This window comes from Eretmochelys imbricata, chromosome 24 (genome assembly GCF_965152235.1).
Source record: "Eretmochelys imbricata isolate rEreImb1 chromosome 24, rEreImb1.hap1, whole genome shotgun sequence".
Taxonomy (NCBI): Eukaryota; Metazoa; Chordata; order Testudines; family Cheloniidae; genus Eretmochelys; species Eretmochelys imbricata.
This window is the reverse complement of record NC_135595.1, coordinates 5,159,479-5,182,515: the sequence shown is the minus strand read 5'-3', so window position 1 is coordinate 5,182,515 and position 23,037 is coordinate 5,159,479. Positions and strand designations below refer to the sequence as shown.

The following is a 23,037-nucleotide window of genomic DNA, read 5'->3' as shown; positions in this document are numbered from 1 at the left end:
CAACGATTCTGGCGATAACGGGACATGGAGGACCTGCGGAAGACAAGAGGAGGGGTCACACAGATGGGTCCACACAGGACTGATCCAACATAGGAGTCTTCCCACTGACTACAGTGGCTGTTGACTCAGACCCAAAAGTAACACTAGGTTAGCCTCTAGTCAGGCCACTGCTCCAGTCCACCATTATCCCCCTCATATCTGTGTGGTATATTTCATTGCATGGCTGCAATCACCAGCATTTCCTTGCAGGCAATCGCTCCCACAAGCAGCACGTGAGGAGGGAAAGGTCTAACAAGAGCCAATGGCCGGAAGTTGAAGCTAGACAAATTCAGACTGGAAATCAGGTGTAAATTTTTGACAGTGAGGGTAATTAGCCACTGGAACAATTTACTAAGGGTCGTGGTGGATTCCCCATCGCTGACAATTTTAAAATCAAGACTGGATGTCTTCCTAAAAGGTCTGCTCTAGGAATTATTTTGGGGAAGTTCTCTGGCCTGTGTTACACAGGAGGGCAGAGAAGATGATCACAATGGTCCCTTCTGGAAGGAATCTACACATTCATAGAATATCAGGGTTGGAAGGGACCTCAGGAGGTCATCTAATCCAACCCCCTGCTCAAAGCAGGGCCAATCCCCAACTAAATCATCCCCGCCAGGGCTTTGTCAAGCCTGACCTTAAAAACCTCAAAGGAAGGAGATTCCATCACCTCCCTAGGTAACCCATTCCAGTGCTTCACCACCCGCCTAGTGAAATTTTTTTTCCTAATATCCAACCATTGATGAATACAGGGGCAGATTCAACACCAAGCTCCAAGTGCAGCCAACGTCTAATTCATGGGAGATGAGAGGAATTTTTCCCAGGCCTGGGGTCGTGGTGTGAAGGAGGGACTATCCCATAGCAGCCTTCTGCTGGCTTCCTCTAAAGCTGTTGGTGTTCGAGACAGGATAGTGGCCTAGATGGACCCCCTGGTCTGATCAATTCCTAAGTTCCTAGCCATGATGGCTAATATTTTGCCTTTCACCATGCTGCCTCTGCTGCATATGGGGCCAAATGCAGCCCCTGGGATACTTGATGTATTTCTGAAAGCCCCTGCTCCTAGAGTCAGGGGATGACATGACAAGCTCAGCTTTCATTTTTTCAAAAATAATTAAGTTTCTAGATCTTACAGTTGAAGAGAAAAAGCTTGAAAACATGACCTGGGCACAGCCCTAGAGACTATTAAAAAAAAATCCAAAAGGAAAATAAAAAGAGCCTAAATTGTATTATTATTTAAAATCTCATGATTTCGGGGGAGGCTTTTGAACCCTTGGGGTTGGTCTTACTGCTGCTAAATCACCAGAGTTTACAGCACAGCTGAGTTATCCGTGCATTGAATCTTGGGTCACTGGTTGCTGTGTTAGCATTTCCTGCCTACCCATGTGTGGCGTAGCTGAGCAAGAGTGGCTCCAGGGACATCCTGACTTTGATGCTTTTAAAATTTCGATCAGACCTGCAAGAATCATACTGACCTGGCAGGGCTCAGGTACCAGGGTGATTGGGAAACATGTCAAAGTGGAGTTAACAACAGCGTTTAAGGGGCTGGAAGATCAATTAAAAAAACTAAATATACCTAGTTTAGCTAGATGGAGACTCAAATGGAGAGACAGAGGTATCTGTTTACACTCTGTTCTGGGCCTGATTCTCATTCACATTACAGCTCCTTTACACTGCTCTGGCAGCGTGAAGGGGCTTAAAGTGGGTGCAACTCTTTACACTGCCAAAGTGATGTAAAGGGGCCTTAGTGTAAATGGGAATCAGAGCCCTAATTATACAGAACATCAACATTCTGAGTTCCTTAATCTTTCTGCTCCCTCTGCAGATTCCTACTTGAATCGGGGTGAGGAGGGGACATGGAGGGCCTGTGGAAGACAAGAGGAGGGGTGTAGCTTATGGCACAGTAACTGAGGGAATATAGCCTGCAGGTTAATAGTCCTGCATCTGCCACTGACTTGCCAGGTGACACTGGGTGAATCACTTAACTTTGTGGGGGTAGATTTTCAAAGACACAACTCCCATTGGATTTAGGTGCCTAAATGCCATGAAAAATCTCCCGCTCTGAGCCTCAGTTTTCCCAGCTGCAAACCAGGAATAATCCATAACATTACTTACCTAATGTTTCATGATTGTTTGCAGAGTGTGTCAAAGATCTTAGATGGCAGCTGCAGATCACGGTTCTTATGCCAAAATGCAGGTGGTCTCAAAGAAGCACCCTGAATGGTGCTCAGGAATGTCTAAGGCTCCGTGAAATCATCCTTGGGCCAGGCTGCTTCAATGCCCAACCTTGCAACACACCAGAAAGTTGGAGCTGCGTGCTCTGATCAGACCAGCTCCCTGTGAATTGCACTCAAGCCTGCAACAGGCTGCTCGTGCCTCTGAGTGTTAAGAAAGCGCTAAGGAAATGCGCAAAACCCAGGCAGGTGCGCATGCATGGTTCTAGGGAGCTCTGGGGTTCTTCCTCTCGGGAATGCTTTCCGATGATGGCACTTAGGGGTTTGGTTTCTTCTCAATCTCCTTCCGATTGCTTGAGACACATTGGGCCGCCCCATGGCAACCGGCTTCAATAATGCTGGGCCCTCCCCTGCTGGGGCATGTCACCTGATGGATGGTTAAATCAGCCTCTCAGGGCTCTCGGTTAGGGTGGGTGTTTATGAATCACACTTTATGGATTTTAAAGGAATAAAAATTGGGTGAATGGAGCACAGGTGGAAGGTGCCTGATCAAGCACCCTGGCGACTAGAGTCCTCTTTATTCACAGAAGGGGGACAGCCCTGGTATCGCTTCCCCCGCAGTTGGCTCTTCACGACCCATTCAGTCTTGGAGCCAGCAAAGGAGCCCGTTAGTAAAAATGAGGTGGCTGGTTTTGTGGATTGCTGCGACCCATCAAACTCACGGCACATAAGCAACGGATTTGCCATCAGGTGCTGCTTCCCTGGCATTTGTATGGGAGTTTCAGCTGGGTCTGGCTATTATTCTGGTGCCACTGGAAGGGAGCTGGTAGCTCTTCTCCTGAGACACCATCCGCTGCATAGTTCTGTCTTCAGCCACCATCAAAGGGCATTAAGAGATTTGCACAACGGCCGAGCTCTGCAATCATTTGTATTACATTAGCGTGTAGAGGCTCCATCTGAAATCAGGGCCCCACTGGGCAAAGCACAGTGCTGTCTGTAAACACAGTGAGCGACAGGTTCCTGAATCAAAGAGCTTACACTCTACGAGAGAAGACAAAAGGTTGGTGTGGAAACTGAGGCACAGAGCTGCAGTGAGTTGGCCAAGGTCACCCAGCAAGTCAGTGGCAGAGTCAGGAATCAGAGTAACAACCGTGTTAGTCTGTATTTGCAAAAAGAAAAGGAGTACTTGTGGCACCTTAGAGACTAACCAATTTATCTGAGCATAAGCTTTTGTGAAGCTCACGAAAGCCTATGCTCAAATAAATTGGTTAGTCTCTAAGGTGCCACAAGTACTCCTTTTCTTTTTGCAGAGTCAGGAACAGACCCCTAAATCTCCGGAGCCCCAGGCCACTGGACCACACTGTCTCTCAGTCTAATTGTAGGGCTATTCTCTTCTCCTTCCTTTAGTTTTGGCATCCTGACTTCCAGCACTGGGCAGGGTGTGTGGGGGTTAGGGATATACCCACAGCCCTTGGAGCTGCCGGGTAATTTAGTGTGCAAGCCAACAGGATTAGCATGGGTCACTTAATTAGTGGCTTTTGCAGGGTGTTTTGTAAAACAGAGGAGGCCATCTCCTTGCTCAAGCTCATTCAGATAGGGACATGATGCCTGACAGGTGCGGAAGACAGGCCCCTTTCCAAGCAGACACAAAGAATCCCAGGCCACAGTTAGCCCTGGTGTAACTCCCAGGGCTCCAGTGGAATCGACCCCAGGGATGGATCTAGCCCTGCATTCTGCATTGTTCCAGGTCATGGTTGCATGAACAGCACAAAACAACCTGACAAAGCAGCACAATCACCTGCCTCCATTATAAGCCTGACAACATCGGAGCCCTTTAGGGTGTATTAAGAGAGTGAGCATAACACCCTGCCATTCTCACTTGTGCTCCTTAGTCATTAATTAATTAAACCTCACAACACCCCTGGGAGGTAGGTGACGGCTGCAAGGAACTGGCTAGCATGTGCGGTCTGCTGCCCCTCTACTGGGTGGAATCAGAAGGGCTCAGCTGTGTGTCACAGGTCCTACGCTGCTAAAAGCTAATGAAGATTCTCTTGTAGTTCAAGTGGCAGGGGTCTGTGCGCTTAGAAGAGAGGGGGCCCATGTTTCAGTTCTGTCCCTGCAAGCTTCTGAGTGGGCGCAGCATTAGTGACAGCTTCGAAGAATTAAGTGGCTGTGGCACCCTCTCGTCCTTCCCATTTCACAGATGGGGAAACTGAGGCAATGAAAGGGGAAGAGAATTGCCCAAACTCACATAGTGAGTCAGTCCCAGAATCCAGGAGTCCTGATTCTCAAGCCCCCTGCTCTAGCCACTAGACCCCACTCTCCCACAGGTGGGGCTGGAACCCAGGAGTCCTGCTGCCCATTCTTCCTGGTCTAGCCACTAGATCTGCTTCTTCTCTGTTGCTTTATATTAGGGGTGCAGATGTTAGAGGAGAGCGAGGTCTCTATTCCCCACTAATGTAAGGGCTGTTTTGCAGGGGACTCAAATGCCAGTGAGAGATGCAGTGGCAGCAGCTGCATTATGCAAGCTGCTCCACCCGGCGTGCCCTGGAGAGACAGCCCCCCCATTCCCTACATGCTATAGGGCTACTGAGAGCAGGGGTTGGGACAGTCTCTTTGCCCCTTTCTAGCACTTCCCCCTCTCCCCTTCTCACACATCCTATGGGCCCCTGGCTGTGGTGCATGGGGCTGGGAGGTGCAGTGGGGAAAGGGGTAGATTTGGAGCCTGGTTTATAGAGCCAGGCAGCAGATGAGCCCCTGGGGGGGGTCGGGGACTGCAAAACTACCCCCACCCCCAGGCTGTACCCCAGTCCCCTGGGTACCCCCAAGCTGTGCCCCGGGACCGCCCTGTCCAGGGGAACCCCCCTGTGTCCAGGGGAACTCCCTACCCTACTGTGTACAGGGGAACCCCCCCAGCTGTGCCTAGGGAACCCCTCTGTGTCCAGGGGAACTCCCTACCCTACTGTGTCCAGGGGAACCCCCCCAGCTGTGCCTAGGGAACCCCTCTGTGTCCAGGGGAACTCCCCACCCCTCTGTGTCCAGGGAACCCCCCAGCTGGGCCTAGGGAACCCCCCTGTGTCCAGGGGAACCCCCCAGCTGTGCCCAGGGAACCCCCTGTGTCCAGGAGAACCCTCCCCCCCTTGGCAGTGCTCAGTGCCCAGAGAACCCCACTGTGCCCGGGGAACCCCTCCCCCCTTTGTGCCCCGCCCCCCAGGACTACATCCCCCAGCCTCCCCCGCGGCGCAGCCACGTGTCCCGGAGCAGCTGGCGGGGGAGGACCGGAGGCGGCGGGAGATTCAAATCCCGACTCCCGAGCCGGGCGGAGCCGAGCGCCGCGGGATGGAGCCGGCGGCCGAGTCCGGGCCGGCCCGGGCGGGCTGTGAGTGAGACCGGGCGGGCAGGGGAGAGGCGGACGGACCGACCGACCGACCGGAGCAGGGGGACAGACTGACATTGGCGTAGGGCAGGGGACAAGCAGCCAGGCTGATGGACGGGAGCAGTGGGGGGCTGTAGACAGGGGTGGGTGGAAGGGGACAGACAGGCCTGGGGACAGACTGATGGACAGCACTTGTGGGGAGTTGCTGGAGGGGCAATGGGCAGACATTGGCGTGGGGCAGGGGAGGAGAGGGGACAAGCAGCCAGGCTGATGGACAGGGGGGCAGTCAGGAAGGGGTGTGGTGGAAGGGGCAGACAGACAGACACAGGGGAGTGGCTGGTGGGTGCAGACAAGTGGGGGCAGACAATGGGGTGGGGGAACCGATGGGTGTAGGGATGTGTGGTCCCGACCGTAGGGCAGACAGGGGACAGGTCTGGGTGTGCAGGAGGGGGCAGACACACCAGTGGGGGAGGGACCAGTGACCTGACTGTAGACAGGGCACAGATAATCGGGGTGCTGCAGGGATTGGTGCCAGAGGATGGACAGGCAGGCTGGGATCCGGCAGAGAGGTGGGTTTGGACCAGCCAGCCCATGGTGTGTGGACAGGGCTTGAGAGAGCTGACAGGATAAACAGCGTCCAGAATGGACAATCAGAAAGGAATCTGGGGGTGAGGGAAAGAGTGCTGGCCCTGAGATGGACAGACAGACTGACAGTTGCCAGTTAGGGTACAGTCTGTGGGTCTTGTTGGGTGATTCCTGTTTCTCCTTAGAGTCAGGCGATGATCTAGTGGTCAGTCTAGAACTTGGGACACCCATGGTCAACTCCTTCCTCTGCCACATACCCCCTGTGTGACCTTGGGCAAGTCACTTAGTTGCTCTGAGCCTCCGTTTTCCCTATCTGTAAAATGGGGACAATAGCACTCTACAGGGGTGATGAGAGAATAAGTATTGTGAGGTGCTTGGATACTATGGAAATGGGGCCAAAAAGAGAGGAGCGTTGGGGTAGGGGTAATATTTTATGGGTAGGATGTCAGTGAGGGCAGAGCCCTTTCAGATGGTAGCCAATACACAGCAGGAGACGGGGGGTGGGGGGGAGGGCTAGCAAGATTTCTAGGGCATATGGCAAAACCCTGACCTTAGAGTGTGTGTGTGTGTGTCTGATTTTGTCTCTGGGAAGATTTGAACACACAAGGCGTGTGTGAATGCAAAAAATACAAATCTGGCTGAAGACATTTTAAATATGACCTAGGGACTGAGTACAACAGGGACTTGTTAACCCAGCTCATGCTCTCTCTTTTGGCTGGCCATGCAGCGAGGGAAGGGAAAACCAGATCTGTTTACATGTAAAAAAGAAAGTAGCCAGCCAGAGCATAGTAGCCGTTAGATGGAAAGGGTTATTAAGTCATGTGATAGTCCTTCCCCCTTCTAGCAATGTACAACTGTTCTCTGCAGTGTGGGCATTGCCTCACCCAGCTTGTGATTTATAACCCTAGATGACATCACTAAATATATCAGAGGGATAAATATCAGGGAGGGAGAGGAATTATTTAAACTCAGTACCAATGTGGACACAAGAACAAATGGATATAAACTGGCCATCAGGAAGCTTAGACTTGAAATTAGACGAAGGTTTCTAACCATCAGAGGAGTGAAGTTCTGGAACAGCCTCCCAAGAGGAGTGGAGGCAAAAGACATATCTGGCTTCAAGACTAAGCTTGATAAATTTATGGAAGGGATGATATGATGGGGTAGCCTAATTTTGGCAATTAATTGATCTTTGACTATTAGCGGTAAATATGCCCAATGGCCTGTGATGGGACACTAGTTAGGGTGGGATCTGAGTTACTACAGAGAATTCTTTCTTGGGTGTCTGGCTGTTGAGTCTTGCCCACATGCGCAAGGTTTAGCCCATCACCATATTTGGGGTCAGGAAGGAATTTTCCTCCAGGGCAGATTGGTAGAGGCCTTGGGGTTTTTTTTTTGCCTTCTTCTGCAGCGTGGGGCACGGGTCACTTGCTGGAGGATTCTCTGCACCTCAAAGTCTTTAAACCACGAGTTGAGGACTTCAGTAGCTCAGACATAGGTCAGGGGTTTGTTACAGGAGTGGATGCTGAGATTCTGTGTCCTGCGTTGTGCAGGAGGTCAGACTAGATGATCATAATTGTCCCTTCTGACCTTAAAGTCTATGAGTTGGTATTTTCCGTGGTGGGGATAGAAGCTTGTTGCTTTTAATTTCTGCTAACACTCAGCTAGGCAGAACATGGGACTGGGGCAGAGTCTGCTGCTGTGGCCACCAAAACATAAAATTCATACTGTTATGGATATTAAAAAGTAATTTTGCATAAATTTTGCATAAATCTAAGAGCTGAAATGGGAGAGTGCGGTTAGAAAACCATATTTAAAAACTCTGATTTTTGGCAAACACCTTTTGCTTATTGCAACCAACAGTTTTAAAAAATTGTCCTTCACCACCAATGCTGTGGCTCTGTCTTGCATTTCCAGTGGTACAAAATATGTGCTAAAAACAATGCAGGAGATGCTGAGAGGCTGCTGGCATTGGAAATCCGGGGAATATTTTTACTAAGTTTTATGAAATCTTAATTGAAATATTTTAATTCAAATTATGATGCTGATGATGATGATTTTTAACAAAACCTAAACTCTTGTCTGCGCTTGACCTGGCATCGTCTCTCTTGAATTGTCCAGATGAGCGTCTCACTGCCGATGAGATGGATGAGCAGAGGAGACAGAATGTCGCCTATCAATATCTCTGTCGCTTAGAGGAAGCGAAACGGTGAGAGAGCATTCCAATAGGACTGATTAATTAGAGGGGCCCTGTCAGGGTTATATTGACCTAGCTTAACTGTCTCCTGTATAACAGGTTTTGCCTTCTAAATCAAACACCAGTTGGGACTTTAAGTCGCTCCTTGAGGAGTCTGGATCTTAAAACACCATTTCCCCCAGTGTTGGCATGCATGGGCTGATCTGTGTTTCTTGACAAGTGGGTCGTGACCCCGGGGGGGGGACGGGGGGAGACATGAAAGGCAGTGGGGGTGTGGGGGAGTCGGGAGGAGCAACTGAAAACTGCTTACAATCTAAAGCAAAGACAATCTTGTGCACCCTGACCCTTCAAGGTTGTCTTTGCTGTCAGTCTCTCAAAACACACACACACCAACTACATAGGCTTATAGCTATCAACAATGCCTTTTTTTTACTCTGACTCTTATAATAAATGTAAAGGAGGGGAATGACACTTCTTTTTGTCTGTGAATGAAGGGTGGCCAGCCTGACAAGCCGGAGGCAGCGTTGTTAGACTACCAGCAAACAATAAGTGGAAGCAAAGGGCTTTGAGCATGGGCTCAGGGGCAAGTGGATTTTAGTCCTGACTGCTGCCCTTTCCACTTTGTGCCTTGCTGTCTCCTGTCTGTAAAATGCAGAAACCCAGGAGGAAGAAGCACTATTTGAACAGATGCAAAATATTTTCATCACTACACATCTCAGTATCCTGAAGCCCAACCCCGTGGCTATGCTGTGTCTGGAATGCCTCGTAGGGTTGGTGGGAGACCTGCACTTGACATGGTAGCAGCATACTGGTCTTGTAAAAACAACGGTCTCCCTAACTGGTTTTCCGTCTTTTGTGCCAGATGGATGGAGGCTTGTTTGAATGAGGAGCTGGCCTCCCCTACGGAGCTGGAGGAGAGCTTACGGAACGGGGTCATCCTCGCCAAGCTGGGACACTGCTTTGCACCAGACGTTGTCCCACTGAAAAAAATTTATGACCGTGAGCAGATGCGCTACAAGGTAAAGGAGTCGGGTGAAGAGATTTGCTTGGGTTAGAGGGAGTGAGTTTGAGATTGGGGCTTTGGAGACCTGGGTTCCAATCCTGGCTTGTTGTGTGGCTTTGGGCAAATACCTTAAGCTGCTGGCACCTACAACATCAACTGGAGCTGACGGGACCTGCAGTTGCTCAGCACTTGTGCAAACCAGATCCTCTCTGAAGGAAATGCTGGAAGTGAAACTGATCAGAGGCATGAATGAAACTGACCATCCTACATTCACTTAATAATCTGAATAAAATCCATCCCTCTGCAAATTAAATGGGGGTGTTGGGGGGGTTAATTAGTGCCCATCCAGCTCTCTCGAGTGCTGGGTAGCATTCTCAACCCATGTAGAGGAGGTATAGATCAGTAGAAGACCATTTCTCTGCAGATCAGGTGATCCCTGGTTGAAATCTACCTGTTACCATGAAAGATTTTGAGATGCTCAACTACCGTGGTGATGGGTGGCAGAATAAAACCCTTCAGAAATGCTGGCTGGGTGGCTCACCTGGATAACCGCATGTGGTGATGCAAGGATGCGCTATATCGGAAGCCTTCAGAGCTTTTCACTCTGTCTCGCTCATATAAGGCAGAAATTTACCCTTCAAAGAGGCCAGTGCAGAGGCTAGTGAGCTGCTTAAATCTTCAAATTGGGGCTTTAAAATCTTCATGGCTGGGATTTTCAAAAGCCGGCCACGTTGGCCTAACTCGGCACCCGTTCAAGTCAATGGGAGTTTTACTGCTGGTGAAAATCGCACCTTATGCACATCGGCATTTTTGCTAGCTTTCTGTAACGGGGCTAATTTCAACCCATTCGTGCATAGAAGACTTTACGCTGCCAGAGTGCTGTAAAAAGCCAGGGGGAGCTTGGCATGAATGATAATTAAGGCCCCTAATAGGTTTAACCTAAATCCACTCTGCTAGGTCCAATGACTTTCTCTTAAATGCTCAATTTCTCTTAACACAGCAACATTTTAGCCACAGTATGCAACTGGCATGGGAGATTCTGCCTGTGTTGGACGTGTGACAGGTTTGTTATACGTGACCTAAAATGGAATTTATTTACTATAGCAATTTATTTCTTAGCTGACACAGCAGCATATGGGTTCCATCCCCCTTTTTGTAAGCTTCCATCCCTGCTGCTTATTAAATCTCTGCACCTTGTTCCAGATGCATGGCGTGAATGGGAATCAAGGCAGGAAAAAAGGCTCCTTTTTAAAGGTTGTTGGTGATTCATTCTAGACCATGAGGTCCTTTGAAGTCCCCTTCTATTTCCAACACATCAAAGACTGTCCTGGATGAATGCAGCCTATGTGTCTGTTTCTGATCTGTAATGTGATGGTGCATAAAACATAAGGAATCCAGAGCTGTAGGGGCCGATCCTGTTCCTGTTGAAGTCAATGGGAAAAATCTTTATTGGGCGGATGCTTTTGAATCCGTTCATATCCTCTTAGATTAACTAACCCTAGTGCATGAATGAAGGCTCTCATTTCGCAAAGAGTTAAGCATGTGATTAATTTGACTCATGTGAGAGTTATTCAGGTGTGTAAGGCGCTGGAAGATCTGGCCCTATATGAATGTTTGTAAAATTATTTGAAAAGCAGAACATTTAAAAAGAAAATGAAATTAACTAACAAAAGCCTTGTCAGGTTAGTTTCCGATCCCGCAGCAACCGATCGGTTGATTTCACTGGGTTATTTGCTGTGCTTAAAGTTAAGCTCTTTTGGGGGTAGGGACTATTGTTATCTTTTTGTTCTGTGTTTGTACAGTGCCTAGCACACCTGGTCCTTGACTGAAGCTCTATGTGCTACTACAGGACGTACAAACAAATAAGTCTTTGCAGGATTGGGGCCTTCACTCGATTTGATGCATTTTGGCATGAATAAGGAATCCTTTCAATTCTAGGTGGTGGTATTGGTGTGTGCTGCAAGATCTGTCTGATTCCCCTGTGGCTCTCAAATGGCTCTTGTGCCAAATCTTGGCTATGCTGTGTCTATGGCTGAGCTGAGCGCCGCATGAAACTGGCGTGGCATCAGCCTCTCCTGCATCAAAGGTGGATGGATGGTTCTCATTTTTTTTTGCGGAGGGGGGGCATGATCTGATGCTTCTGACAGAGAGCTTGCTCCAGACCCTGACAATGCAGAGCTGACTGTCAATCCGGGTCACCGCTGCATTGTTCGTGGCCTGTGCTGGCTTAAATGGGTTTGGAAGAACTAGATGTAGCTGGTGCCTTCGGCTCAGTGTCCAGGAACAGCTGCATCAACGGAAGGCACAAGAAACCCCCTAGTGGGCAACAACGGCATAACGCACCCATAAGGGAAGGGTCATTCTAACCCTTGTTTAATCTCTCCTCTCTTTTTTTCCAGGCAACTGGACTTCATTTTCGACACACGGATAATATCAACCACTGGCGTGATGCCATGACTCGCCTGGGGCTTCCTACGGTAATGTATTCGCGTCAGCGTGTCCAGGCCAAAAGCAGAGCCCGGAAAAGATGAGACGCCCTCTCTGCTTTGATAAAAACACAGAGCCCCTTCGTGTAAGTGGGAGCCACTCGAGTGACTCCACCCAGCTGGGTGTACCATCAACACCTTGTGGAGTCAAAGGCAGCTGGTCAGGCTAATAAAACCTTCATTTGAAACCCCGTGGATGTGAAGGAACCTTCCTTTGTCTCTTGCACAACAGGGGCATAAGACTTTCTAGGGTGCAATGAGTTCTGCATGAGCAATCCCTTCTCCATCTGTGAATTGCAGCGACCTGAGATGAAAGTTGTGGAAGGAGGGGGCGTTAAGGGGTTGCTGCATTCACAGTAGAAGACTAGACAGCTGTACAATCCTGCCAGATGCTCGACAGAGTGGCCTGTTGTATCGTGTTCTCACCTGGGGACCATGTGGAAGCTGCTCCCAACACGGATCAGCATTGGCTCTCTGTGTCAGCAAAGACTGTAACAATAATCCCTAGTGCTTCTCAGCTTCAGGTCTTCAAAGCACTGTACAAAGGAGGTCGGTATCACTGTCCCCATTTTACAGATGGGGAAACTGAGAGGCAGGTCAGGGTCACCCAGTAGGTCAGGGCAGAACAGGGAATCAAACCCAGGTCTTTTAAGTCTCCAGCCCATGCCTAGCCCCTTGGCTATACTGTGCTGTTAAATAGTTAAAGTTAATTGGCATTTACATGGGTGCTGTCTGTATTGCCAACAGATCTTTCACCCAGAGACAACGGACATCTATGACAAGAAGAACATGCCACGGGTGGTCTATTGCATTCATGCTTTGAGGTTAGTGAGAAATCCAGGATGTAACGTGTAAAAGGGTTGCATCTCTCTGGGATTAGAGGTAGGGCTCTACCAAATTCACGGTCCACTTTGGTCAATTTCATGGTCGCAGGATTTAAAAAATCGTAAATTTCATGATTTCAGCTATTTAAACTTGAAATTTCATGGTATTCTAATTGGGGGGGGTCCTGACCCAAAAGGGAGTTGTTGGGGTGGGATGGCAATACCCTACCATGCCATCCTATTGCCACCCTCGCTTCTGTGCCGCGGACTGCAGAGCTGGGCCCTCAGCAGCCGCCTCCGCGCTCCAGCCACCCAGCTCTGAAGGCAGCACTGAGTAAACAGGGCAGTACCACGGCTCCCCTAAAATGACCCTGCGCCCCTCCCTCCCCTGCAACTCCCTTTTGGGTCAGAACCCCCAACTTGAGAAACGCTGGTCCCCTGCATGAAATCTGTATAGTCTAGGGTAAAAGCACACAGAAGACCAGATTGCACGGTCCGTGATGCGTTTTTCATGGCTGTGAATTTGGTAGGGCCCTAGTTATCGGAACTGAGGGGTCTTTCGCCTGTAGATTTTAACCAATGATACGTGCGCCCCCTGGTGGCCATTGTATGTTTTTCTCCCGAGGCCAGTAATTCTCAGATTTGGGTCCCGATCCTTTAACTCCATGTCTGACAGACGACTCCCACGCATGTCAAGTGAGGGCACGTATGTGTGTCTGTGGGATCTGCGTGACTGGATTGAGGTTATCCAATTCTATGCTTAGGTCCCCTGGCCTTTTTAAAATTTGTTCCCCAGAGGTGTTTTGCAGCAGTGGGGGGGGCTCGGTGCCTCTGACAATCCGGCCACTTACCCTAGGTGTCCATTCATAGGCCCCCAGGTTTGCAAATATTGGGCCTAGGTTTTGAAACGCACACGGAGAGGCCTGCCACAGACTCTAAATGCCGTGACAAAATGTTATAAATACAATCCATGCAAAATACGGGGTGGGGGGGACCCGCTGCTGATCCCACCGAATCCCATCTCCTGTGGGGTTAAAAATATTAAAAATAAAATACTCTGTTGCTAAGTCCCCTTCGTCCCACACAAATGCACATAAAGAGGGGCTTTGCCACATGCCCGTAAAGCCATTGGGTCTGGGCTGTTTCAGAGCAGAAGGGTGGAGTGATCATAGAATATCAGGGTTGGAAGGGACCTCAGGAGGTCATCTAGTCCAACCCCCTGCTGAAAGCAGGACCAATCCCCAATTTTTGCCCCAAATGGCCCCGTCAAGGATTGAACTCTCAACCCTGGCTTTAGTAGGCCAATGCTCCAACCACTGAGCTATCCCTCCCCCCAAAGCCAAGGGGAGAACACCCTGACAGCGCCTCCCCTCCCTTTTAAGCCAAGGGGGGGTTCTGATTGAACACATGTGACTGGCAGAGGGAGGGAGAGATGGGGTCCAGTTTATTTCGCACTTCCGGGGTCCAAGCAACCACCTCCGTCTCTCTGGAAGGCAGCAGAGACCTAGTCTGAATCACAGAGTGCTGGTGCCTATGCTTTACAAGGGGGTATCCTCCCTGTTTCTCAGATGGGGAAACTGAGGCACAGGGAAGGGGTGTGACTTGCCTGAGGTCATACAGTGAGCCAGTCACAGAGCTGGCATTGTAGAACTTTGATCTCCCAGTTCTGTGTTCTAATGACCAGACCACAGAGCTTACTGTGCCTTATACTGTAGGGATTAAAAACCCCATAGTGTGTGTGTGTGTTACCATGTGCCAGGAAAAAATTGAATTGTTAAATTCATCCATGAAGTGTGTTTTGTTTTAAATTTTCAGTTTATACTTGTTTAAGCTGGGGCTGGCTCCGCAGATCCAGGATTTATACGGGAAAGTGAACTTTACAGGTATGGGATGGTAAAGCACAAATCTGGGCTAGTTCCTGGGGGTTTCCTTGTTAAATCCAGCTGATCTGTATTTACTGCTTGTATCTCTGGAATTGTTCTGCAGAAGGGACGCTTCAGCGGGCTTTTTATTTATAAGAAGCTTTGTTTAAGCTGAGATACAAAAAAGGTCAATTTTTCTATCTCCGTAGCTAACTAAGGAGATCAGTGGCCTGCTGTGCCAGGTGCTGTACATACACATGTTAAGAGACCATTCCTGCCCTAAACTATCTAAATAGACATGATGGACAAAGGGTGGGAGAGAAAATAGAAGCCCAGGAAGGGGAAGTGACTTGCCCAAGGTCACAGGGTAGATCAATGGCAAAAGTGGGAATAAAATCCAGGTGTCCTGACTCCAGTCCAGTCCTACCCACTAGACCACACTGTCTCATTTGAGAGACTGGCTCCCTGTATGTGCCCAATTCAGCCCTGTTGACGTTAGAGACAGAAACACATGCTGCTGCTGGCTCCCTTAGCTCTGTTAGGTTTTCCCTGTTGAGACACTGAATGTCGTTTTACCGTATGGCCCTGGTTCTGCACTGGAGCCCTGTGCCCATGTACAGCTCCAGGGAAGCCTGTGGTACTGCACAGGGGGCTCCTGGCGCAGACCAAATTGGCTGATGTCCATTGACATCACCTGCCATTTAGGGTGGGGGTTAAGTCTCTGTACAGTGCCCGGCATCCCCTGTGCCCATTCCTGCCTGGGGCCTCTGCTTGCCATCCTCCTGGTAAATAGAAATGTCAGAAGGGCGTCTGGTGCCGGCCCCGGACCAAACAGGCGTGTATTTGCTGACTTGGCTTGCTCTATTCCAGAGGAAGAAATTAACAACATGAAGCGGGAGCTGGAGAAATATGGCCTCCAGATGCCAGCCTTCAGCAAGATCGGTGGGATTCTCGCCAGCGAGCTCTCAGTGGATGAAGCAGCAGGTGATTTTACTCCCTAGGATAAAGGCTGACGGTGTTTTTTCCTGCAGCGGTGCTCGGATGAGTCTCTCCCTGCATTCTTTTGGCTTAATCCAGCTCTGTAACCCCTGAATGTGTTTGTCCCCTTTACAGGTCGGTCTAGGTCCAGCTCCGCTCGAACCACAGGGCTAATGGTTGTCAAGGGAGAGTTAGGTGCATGCTGCTTAGACCCCCGACTCCAGGAGAGTGGATCCCAGCTGTGGATCACAACCTTGCCTCCAGTCCAGGAGAGGGGTGGGACCTGTTGGCATCTCTCATTAGCTACCTTGGGCACCTCCCTGCCTAGCATGCTGGCTTTTGTGGATCCCATTCCCAGGTGTCCCTCTCTCCCCTTGCATTGTGTAGAGAGCAACCACCTAACCCAGGGTATGTGGATTCTGGTGACTTTTTTTTTTTTCAAGCCCCCGGAAAGCCAGGAGTTGCAACGCTGTGTCACTGTGTCGATCCGGGCCACCGATAAATAGACTCAAATCCTGTCGCTCCAGCCTCTGGCTCCCCGTCTGACCACCCAATGGTTTTACGTGTCTGTCTCTTTCTTGCCACGGCTGCTGTAGTCCACGCCGCCGTCCTCGCCATCAACGAAGCTGTGGAGAGGGGGGTGGTGGAGGAGACCATGGTGGCCCTGCGCAATCCCAGCGCCATGCTGCTCAACTTGCAAGAGAACCTTGCTGCCGTCTACCAGGAGATGCTGTACCAGGTGAAGATGGAGAAAGCTGGCAATGCCAGGAACCGGGTAAGGGCAGAGCACGCGGTGAAAGGAGAAGCTCCGTTACCTGTTGGTAGTGGTAGGCTCTTATCCTATATGTGGACCACAGCGGTGTGATGTGCATCATGATCAGGGGATGCTCTTCGTGCTTTGACACCTAAAGTTCAGGGCTTGAGTCGTCTTCGAAATGGATCGAGGGGAAAACGCAGGGTGGATTTCTCTGCAGCCAGGAAAGGAAGTGGGCCAGATCCTTCAGGAGCGCTGACCTGGCCACAGGAGGAACGCTGGGTGGGTGGAGCTGGTGGATAGCGGGGTGCGGTTCGAGAAAAGGAGTGTGCTCTTGTACTCTCCTCTAGCAGCTGTCAGCAGCCAGGGCTAGCTGCAACAGCCTTCGGGGTGCGGGGTTGAGTCTTTCTGGCATGCTCGGAGGTAGCACAATGCGTCTAGGCCAAGATATGCAATGGTGGGTGGCTTGTCCCTCTTCTTAGCACCTGCAGGAGAGCCTGGAAAGTGAGGATATTTACGACCGGTGTCTGACTCAGGCTGAAATACAAGGGAACATCAACAAAGTCAACGGTGAGCAAAGCAACCCCCCTCGAGAGCTGCTGGAGTGGAAATGCTGCTTACTGAGCACGTCCCCTTGCCGTGGGAGATCTGCCCAATGCTAAGTAGCTCTCCCAAAAGGCTTTGTTTCAGGCTGGGTTCTTTAGTGGGGGCATGGCCTCTGCTCTGGTTGTTTTCAGAGTCCTGCTCAGGAGCCATAGGCAGGGAATCTCTTCTTCCCCATTATGGGGCAAAGGGTTTCATTCCAGGAGCAGCCTGAGGTTCTCCACACGGCCCCTGCACTGACTTCCCCTCACACAAAGGGAATCCCTGAAACCGGTAACCTGGGTAAATGTCTTATAAAAGCTTGTCTACACAGAGAATCGCTCAGCCTGATTGACTGCCGGGGTGGAGATGCTCCTATTCCAGGATGAGTGCCTTTATTGTGAATTAGTTTTAACTCCGCTTTGGAAGTGGATTAATCAGGAATAGTTAATCCACTTTAAATTCACAACCTTATTCCGGATTGGCTTTCATGTGTAGACAAGCCCTAATACATTGCCCCTGTGTGGGTGGCTGGTAGCAGGGATCGAACCCCAGATCTCTGGATTTTTGAAGCACAAGCCTCTAGTGCATGAGCAGCTTTGTTGGCTGAAGCTGTGGCAGGCTCACGTTGGCCTAGCCACCGGTAAAGGTCAATGGGGCACCACCTTGAGTGGGTGTGGCCTAGTGGTTAGCGCACTAGACTGGGCTTCCTTAGACCTGGGTTCTATTCTCTGCTTTGCCACCACCCTGCTGGGTGACCTTGGAGAAGTCACTTGCCTCTCTGTGTGCCTCAGTTTCCCCATTTGTAAAATGGGGATCAAGATACGACCTCCTTGGCGAAGAGCTTTGAGCTCTACTGATGAGCGCGCTACGACACCAGTCGTAAGTATCCTGGAGCATGACCACCTCTCTTCTAGTGCACGGAGCGCTGGAATACATGGACGATGCTCTGGAGAGGCAGGACCCTCCAGCCTTGTGCCAGGCCCTGCAGGATCCTGTGCTGGCTCTGCGTGGTGTACAGCGGGAGAACGCAGCCTGGTACTTGGATCAGCTGAGTACAGATCGGGAGCAGAAAGCGCTGGTAAGGCCCAGCAGCGGATATAGCCCCCGTACCAGAGAGGGGAGGAATGTTGCAGGGATAGGAACTGGGCGGGGATGTAGAGATCCCTCCTGAGGAGACCGGCTCATACTGCTGAGCCATCTTGCCAAAGCTCAGTAATGTCCCTCTGGCCAACAGCTCGCGGTGCTATGGGACCGGGCCCTACGAGTCCAGACACCCTATGCAGGGTCAGGTCTGGATCAAGTGAAAGCCCCATGCTCTAAAGGCTTTCTGTGACGTGGACGTTCAGGAAGCGCTGCAGCCGGACTGCATGTGAGCGACTTCCCTCGGAGGGATGGCAGGCGTGGCCTTGGGAGGGGAGCAGGCTGGCTGGGCCGGTCCCCCTGTGTGTGAGCTCCTGCTGATTTCCTCCTTGCAGGAGCTGGGCTACGTGGACCTGCTGGAGCAGGAGGAGGTGCAGGCGGGGGTCTACGCAGCCAATGAGAAGGGAGATCGGGAGCATGCCAGTAAGTCATGCCAAGCCCCCCCCATGCAGCGAAGGGGACTGGTACCGAGCTGGGGGCAGCCAGGGTCACTATGAATCTGAGGCCAGATCCAGGCTTCTTGGCCCCTGCCTGATGCATCTAGGCCTTGCTCCAGTTCCGAGTGACCCACGCTCCAAACCCCCTGTAACTGACACCTTTGTTGGCCGCCTCGCCAGAAGGGCCAATAAATCGTTGAGAGAAGCCTGCCCCACAGGGACTTCCTATCTCTGTTCAATTGCTGCATTTGCTCCCTCTCCTGTCTCAGTGCCCCAGCTGGAGAGGGTCTGAACATCATGCTTGGCATCTGGCTATGCCCAGGCCACTCTAGGGATGGGGCATGCGCCAGCTGGTAGGTAGAAGGCAGGTAGTTTGCATCACCTCTGGGAGCTGCTGGGGCTTGGGCCATCCCTAACTTGTGTCCCTGCTTGGGGGGGACTTTGCCTGGCCCAATGGACCCATCCTCCCCCTGCCCTGCAATGCCACACTGTTGCCAAGGCAGCAAAGAGCCGCTAGGGCCAGTCCCGTGCCTGGGCAGAGGGCATCGCGCCTGCCCTGAGTCCCCTGCGTAGCAGGCGAGCTGGTCAAAGTGCACGTGGTCCGGAAGAGTTAACTGACCATCAGCATGGAGCACCTGGTGTCTGGGTTGCAAAGCCCCACGTAGTGAGCAGAATTCAGGCAGCCTGGGCCGTGCCCTGGCCCCAGATCTCCGCCATCAGAAGCCCCCGTCGTCCCAAATTCAACACCCCACGATTATCGCTGCTGAATGGAACCGGGCAAGGCAATTCCTCAGTAGCCCAGAGCTGGGGCTGCAGGAGACCTGCGTCTTCACTGGCGGGCTCGTAACAGTGCTGTCCCTAACCCGGCTCCCGGCCGTACACGCGGCTCTCTAGCTCGAGTTCAGTGGGGCTAAGATAGCCGGCCTGTCAGGGAGGGTTGAAGCTGGAGCTCACTGTGCAGCGGGGATGCAGTCGCTCCACACAGCTGGAGCGTTGTTTTTGCAGCGTGGCCGCTCGAGTGGCACGAACTCGACAAGCCCCGAGTTCCACACACGCCCCCACCCCCACACCCCCCCAGCTAATTTGCCCCGATCTCATCCGCCCCGCTGGTGCGCAGGGAGGCAGGCCGTGAGCCGCATCAACGCTTCGATCCGCCGGGGGGAGGCGACGGAGACGGCGCGAGAATTGATGAGCCCCGAGGCCCAGCTGCCCGAGGCCTTTCCCTTCGCCGCCCAGCTGTACCAGAGCGAGCTGTCCCTGCTACAGCGGCAGCATCCGCAGGTGAGGAGAGGGCAGCGTCTGCTGGGGGAGGAGGAGAGGCCTCCGAGGCTCTCAAACAGTCAGCTCTTTGCTGCTGTCCTGGGGACCACCCTTCGCAGGCATGCTCTTTCCAGACTGCGGTCCCTGCTGGGGAATCGCTGTCTGACCTCTTCATGTGACTCTCTTCGCTTTGCGGCATGGGTTGGGGGTTGGCCTGGTGCTCAAAGCACTGGATGGGCGCTCTGGAGATCTGGGTTCAATCTCTGCCACAGACAGCATGGGACAAGTCTCTCTGTGCCTCAGTTTCTCCCACTGTAAATTGATTCATGTTGGGTACTGTAGGGATTGGGGGGCAGAAAAGGATCATTGTTGTGTGCATCTGTCGTTTCCTCCTCCCCCCTCCGGTTTCTGCAGGGTGAGTTGGGGCAGGAGGAACTGTACGTTGCTGTGGAGATGCTCTCGGCCGTGGCACTGATCAACCGAGTGCTGGAAGCTGGGGATGTTTATGGATTCTGGAGTAGCCTGGTCAGCCCTGCCCTGGGCCTGTCTGATATCGAGGATGCGAACGTGCAGCGGTAATTGGCTGGATTTCGGTGGGAACGATGCCCCTTGTACCAATTCCAGTGGAGTAACTTGGGCGTGAATGAGTTAAAAGGCTTTGTGGCATTTGAAAATGACAGAGCCAGGCCCCTGAAAGTTGTGAGGTGGGGAGATTTCTGAGGCTGTGAAACAGGACCAGCAGGAACCCACAATCTGAAGGGTTAAACTCTGTCTGTAACCTGGTTCTGTTACCAGATGTCATCAGGGGCTGGCTGCAGATCTCCCCAGCAGTCTGCAGGAGCCACCGCTTGGACCCAGCTTCCTGCCTGGGGGAGAAACCACTGTTGGTCTTACCTTAAGAAAGTTAGCGGTGAATTTGCATATGGAAGTCAGGACTCCTGGGTTCTTTTTCTGCCTGTGGCAGGAGGGGTGCTGGTCTGGGTGGCCAAAGCTGGGACTAAGTCAGAACTCCTGGGTTCCATTCTTACCTCTTTTTTTATTGGCTCACCGCATGACCGTCGCTGCTCTGTGCCTCAGTTTCCCCATTTGGAAAACAAGAGACTGCCTGCTGCGGTGGGGCGTTTTGAAGTTTTCTGACAGCGTTTTTCAGCCCCTTAGATGCGGGACCTTTCAGTCATGGGCTAAGGAATGGCTCTGTCTTTTCCCTTTCAGCTATTTTGATGACTTGTTGAAACTGAAGTGCCGATCTGGGAAAGCCGGGGTTGCGTTCCTGAACTGGAACGACATCCAGGCCTGCGTGAACAGCGCCAACTCGGCAGTGCGAGAAGAAAACGATCGTAAGTGGCTTTTATACCTGAGCGCTGGGCTCCGTGAGCTGCAATGAGCTCCGACTCACCGGCTGTCTTTGTTCTCCCTGGCACAGAGATCCTCGCCATCAGACTGATCAACGAGGCACTGGTGCAGAACGACCCGGAGAAGACGCTTACTGCTCTGCTGTTGCCCTCTGCAGGGCTCTCTGCCGTGACTCTCCCGGGAGCAAGGCGTTACCACGATGTGCTGACCGCCGCGCTAAGGCAGAAAGCCCAGGTAGGCCAGTCGGCTTTGCGCTACGGAGAGCAGCAGCTTGTTGGGCTGGTGGAAAGACTGTTGCTTGGGACATGTTAAAACCAGTGTGTGGCAGAGAACAATCTCGCTCCACCTGGTTCCAAAAGATCCTGTTGCACTTTCCAGAAGAGCCCTGGGGCTTTTAATCCAACTTCCTCCCACTCTGTTAAATACTGTTTTTGCCAGCCGCCCCTTCCCCAGAGGTGGCTGCATCTCCCTGATGGAAGCACTGCCTCTTCGTGTGGTTTGTAAAGATGCCCCAGCTCATCGCTTTTTGCCTCCCATCTCCTAGGTGACCAGGGATGATGGAGCAGCTCTCTGGTGGGAGGAGATCCAGCAAGGGGTTTCCCAGGCCAATCAGGACACCGAGGCAGCTAAGAGAAGTAAGGGCTCAGAAGCAAACTTCAAGCAGGCTCAAGCTGGAGCTGCAGCCTGGCCCTCTTCCGTTATTCCTTCGTGCGCCAAGAAATGCAGGATGGGGAGAGACTCTCTAGCCCTGTGATGCTTGTCTTCCACCCTCCCTGACTCTCCAGGGGTTGCGAGAGACACGCATCTGCGGTCCCAAGGTGCCGGCCCCAGGGATCAGGGTAGGCCTCGCAAGATGAGCTAGGCACGGGAGTTCTGGGATGCTGTGCCATAAGCCACAGCAGTGAACACAACTGAATGCTGTGCTGGTGGCCATACCTTCCAAGACTCCTCGCTTCTCCCCCAATCCTCCAATTGCAGTCTGACTCAGAGCAGCCCCTAGAAACCTGTACTCTGTACCGTCTGGAATCCACATTCCCCAGGGGCCCAAAATATTAATCTCCATCTCCAAAGCTTCATGCAACTGGCTGCTAACTACCCACTGGGAATGGCTGTTGCAAAGGTGACCTGGGCTTCTGATATAGCAGTAACTCCCCTGTTGGAAGCTTGGAGACCACTGTCCATGGTGACCTCCATCCAGGCAGGCATGGACCAAGCTGGGTTCACTGCGGGTGAGTGGATGAATGCACCCTCTTCCTTTTCTAACCCCTGCCTTCCCCCTCTCTTCCCGTAGTGGCTCTAGGTATTGCTGCCATCAACCAGGCCATAAAAGAAGGGAAGCCGGCTCAGACGGTACGCGTGCTGCGGAACCCGGACGTCTCCCTGCATGGCGTTGTGGCAGAATGTGCAGGGGCCTACCAGGCCCTGCTCGCCACCCTCCTGGCTGCCAAGAGACAAGCAGGTAAAAGGCCCCTGACTCCTCTGACCTTGAAAACCGCAGGGGGGAGCTGCATCTCCAGCTGCTAGCATCGGTTAGCCTCTACCATCCACAGCTCTCTGGGGCAGGGAGCATTCTGTGTCCATACAGCGCCATGGGCCCTAGTTCGTGACTGGGACCCCGAGGGGCTACCGCAATCCAGGTCAATAACCCCCAATTTCCACACATCCCACTGGAAAGACATGGCCAGCCCTAAACCTCTGACTGTCGTCAGCTGGGAGGGGAAGACTGGGTGGTCTTGCTTGCTGCCCTGTTTTGTACACTCCCCCATTCGCTCTGGTACCAGCTACTGTCAGACACAGTGTCCTGGGCTAGCTGGGCCATTGCGGGGGACGTCAAGGCTTCCCCTGGCTGAACGAGGGGGATGGCCTAGTGATTGGGGCCCTAGCCTGGGATTTGGGAGACCCAGATTTGCCACTGACTCTAGGCGAGTCTCTGCACCTCAGCTCCTGCTCATGGAGGAGAAGGAGGATGGGTGACTGCAAGGGGAGAAAT

The 23,037-nt window shown here is 52.0% G+C and overlaps 1 protein-coding gene across 1 annotated transcript in view; it reads left to right on the top strand.

Annotated features, from left to right (window-relative positions):
• Positions 1-5,546: 5,546 nt before the first annotated feature.
• IQGAP3 (IQ motif containing GTPase activating protein 3) overlaps positions 5,547-23,037 on the top strand; it is a 37,908-nt gene continuing 20,417 nt past the window's right edge. The window contains exons 1-17 of the mRNA XM_077841006.1: positions 5,547-5,586; positions 8,290-8,377; positions 9,228-9,384; positions 11,768-11,845; positions 12,602-12,678; positions 14,494-14,561; positions 15,411-15,524; positions 16,115-16,293; positions 16,755-16,842; positions 17,772-17,935; positions 18,333-18,420; positions 19,552-19,715; positions 20,109-20,269; positions 20,907-21,031; positions 21,118-21,281; positions 21,592-21,682; positions 22,339-22,506. Of these exons, the coding sequence (XP_077697132.1) occupies positions 5,547-5,586; positions 8,290-8,377; positions 9,228-9,384; positions 11,768-11,845; positions 12,602-12,678; positions 14,494-14,561; positions 15,411-15,524; positions 16,115-16,293; positions 16,755-16,842; positions 17,772-17,935; positions 18,333-18,420; positions 19,552-19,715; positions 20,109-20,269; positions 20,907-21,031; positions 21,118-21,281; positions 21,592-21,682; positions 22,339-22,506 (2,014 nt within the window). The remainder of the gene's footprint in view (positions 5,587-8,289; positions 8,378-9,227; positions 9,385-11,767; positions 11,846-12,601; positions 12,679-14,493; positions 14,562-15,410; positions 15,525-16,114; positions 16,294-16,754; positions 16,843-17,771; positions 17,936-18,332; positions 18,421-19,551; positions 19,716-20,108; positions 20,270-20,906; positions 21,032-21,117; positions 21,282-21,591; positions 21,683-22,338; positions 22,507-23,037) is intronic.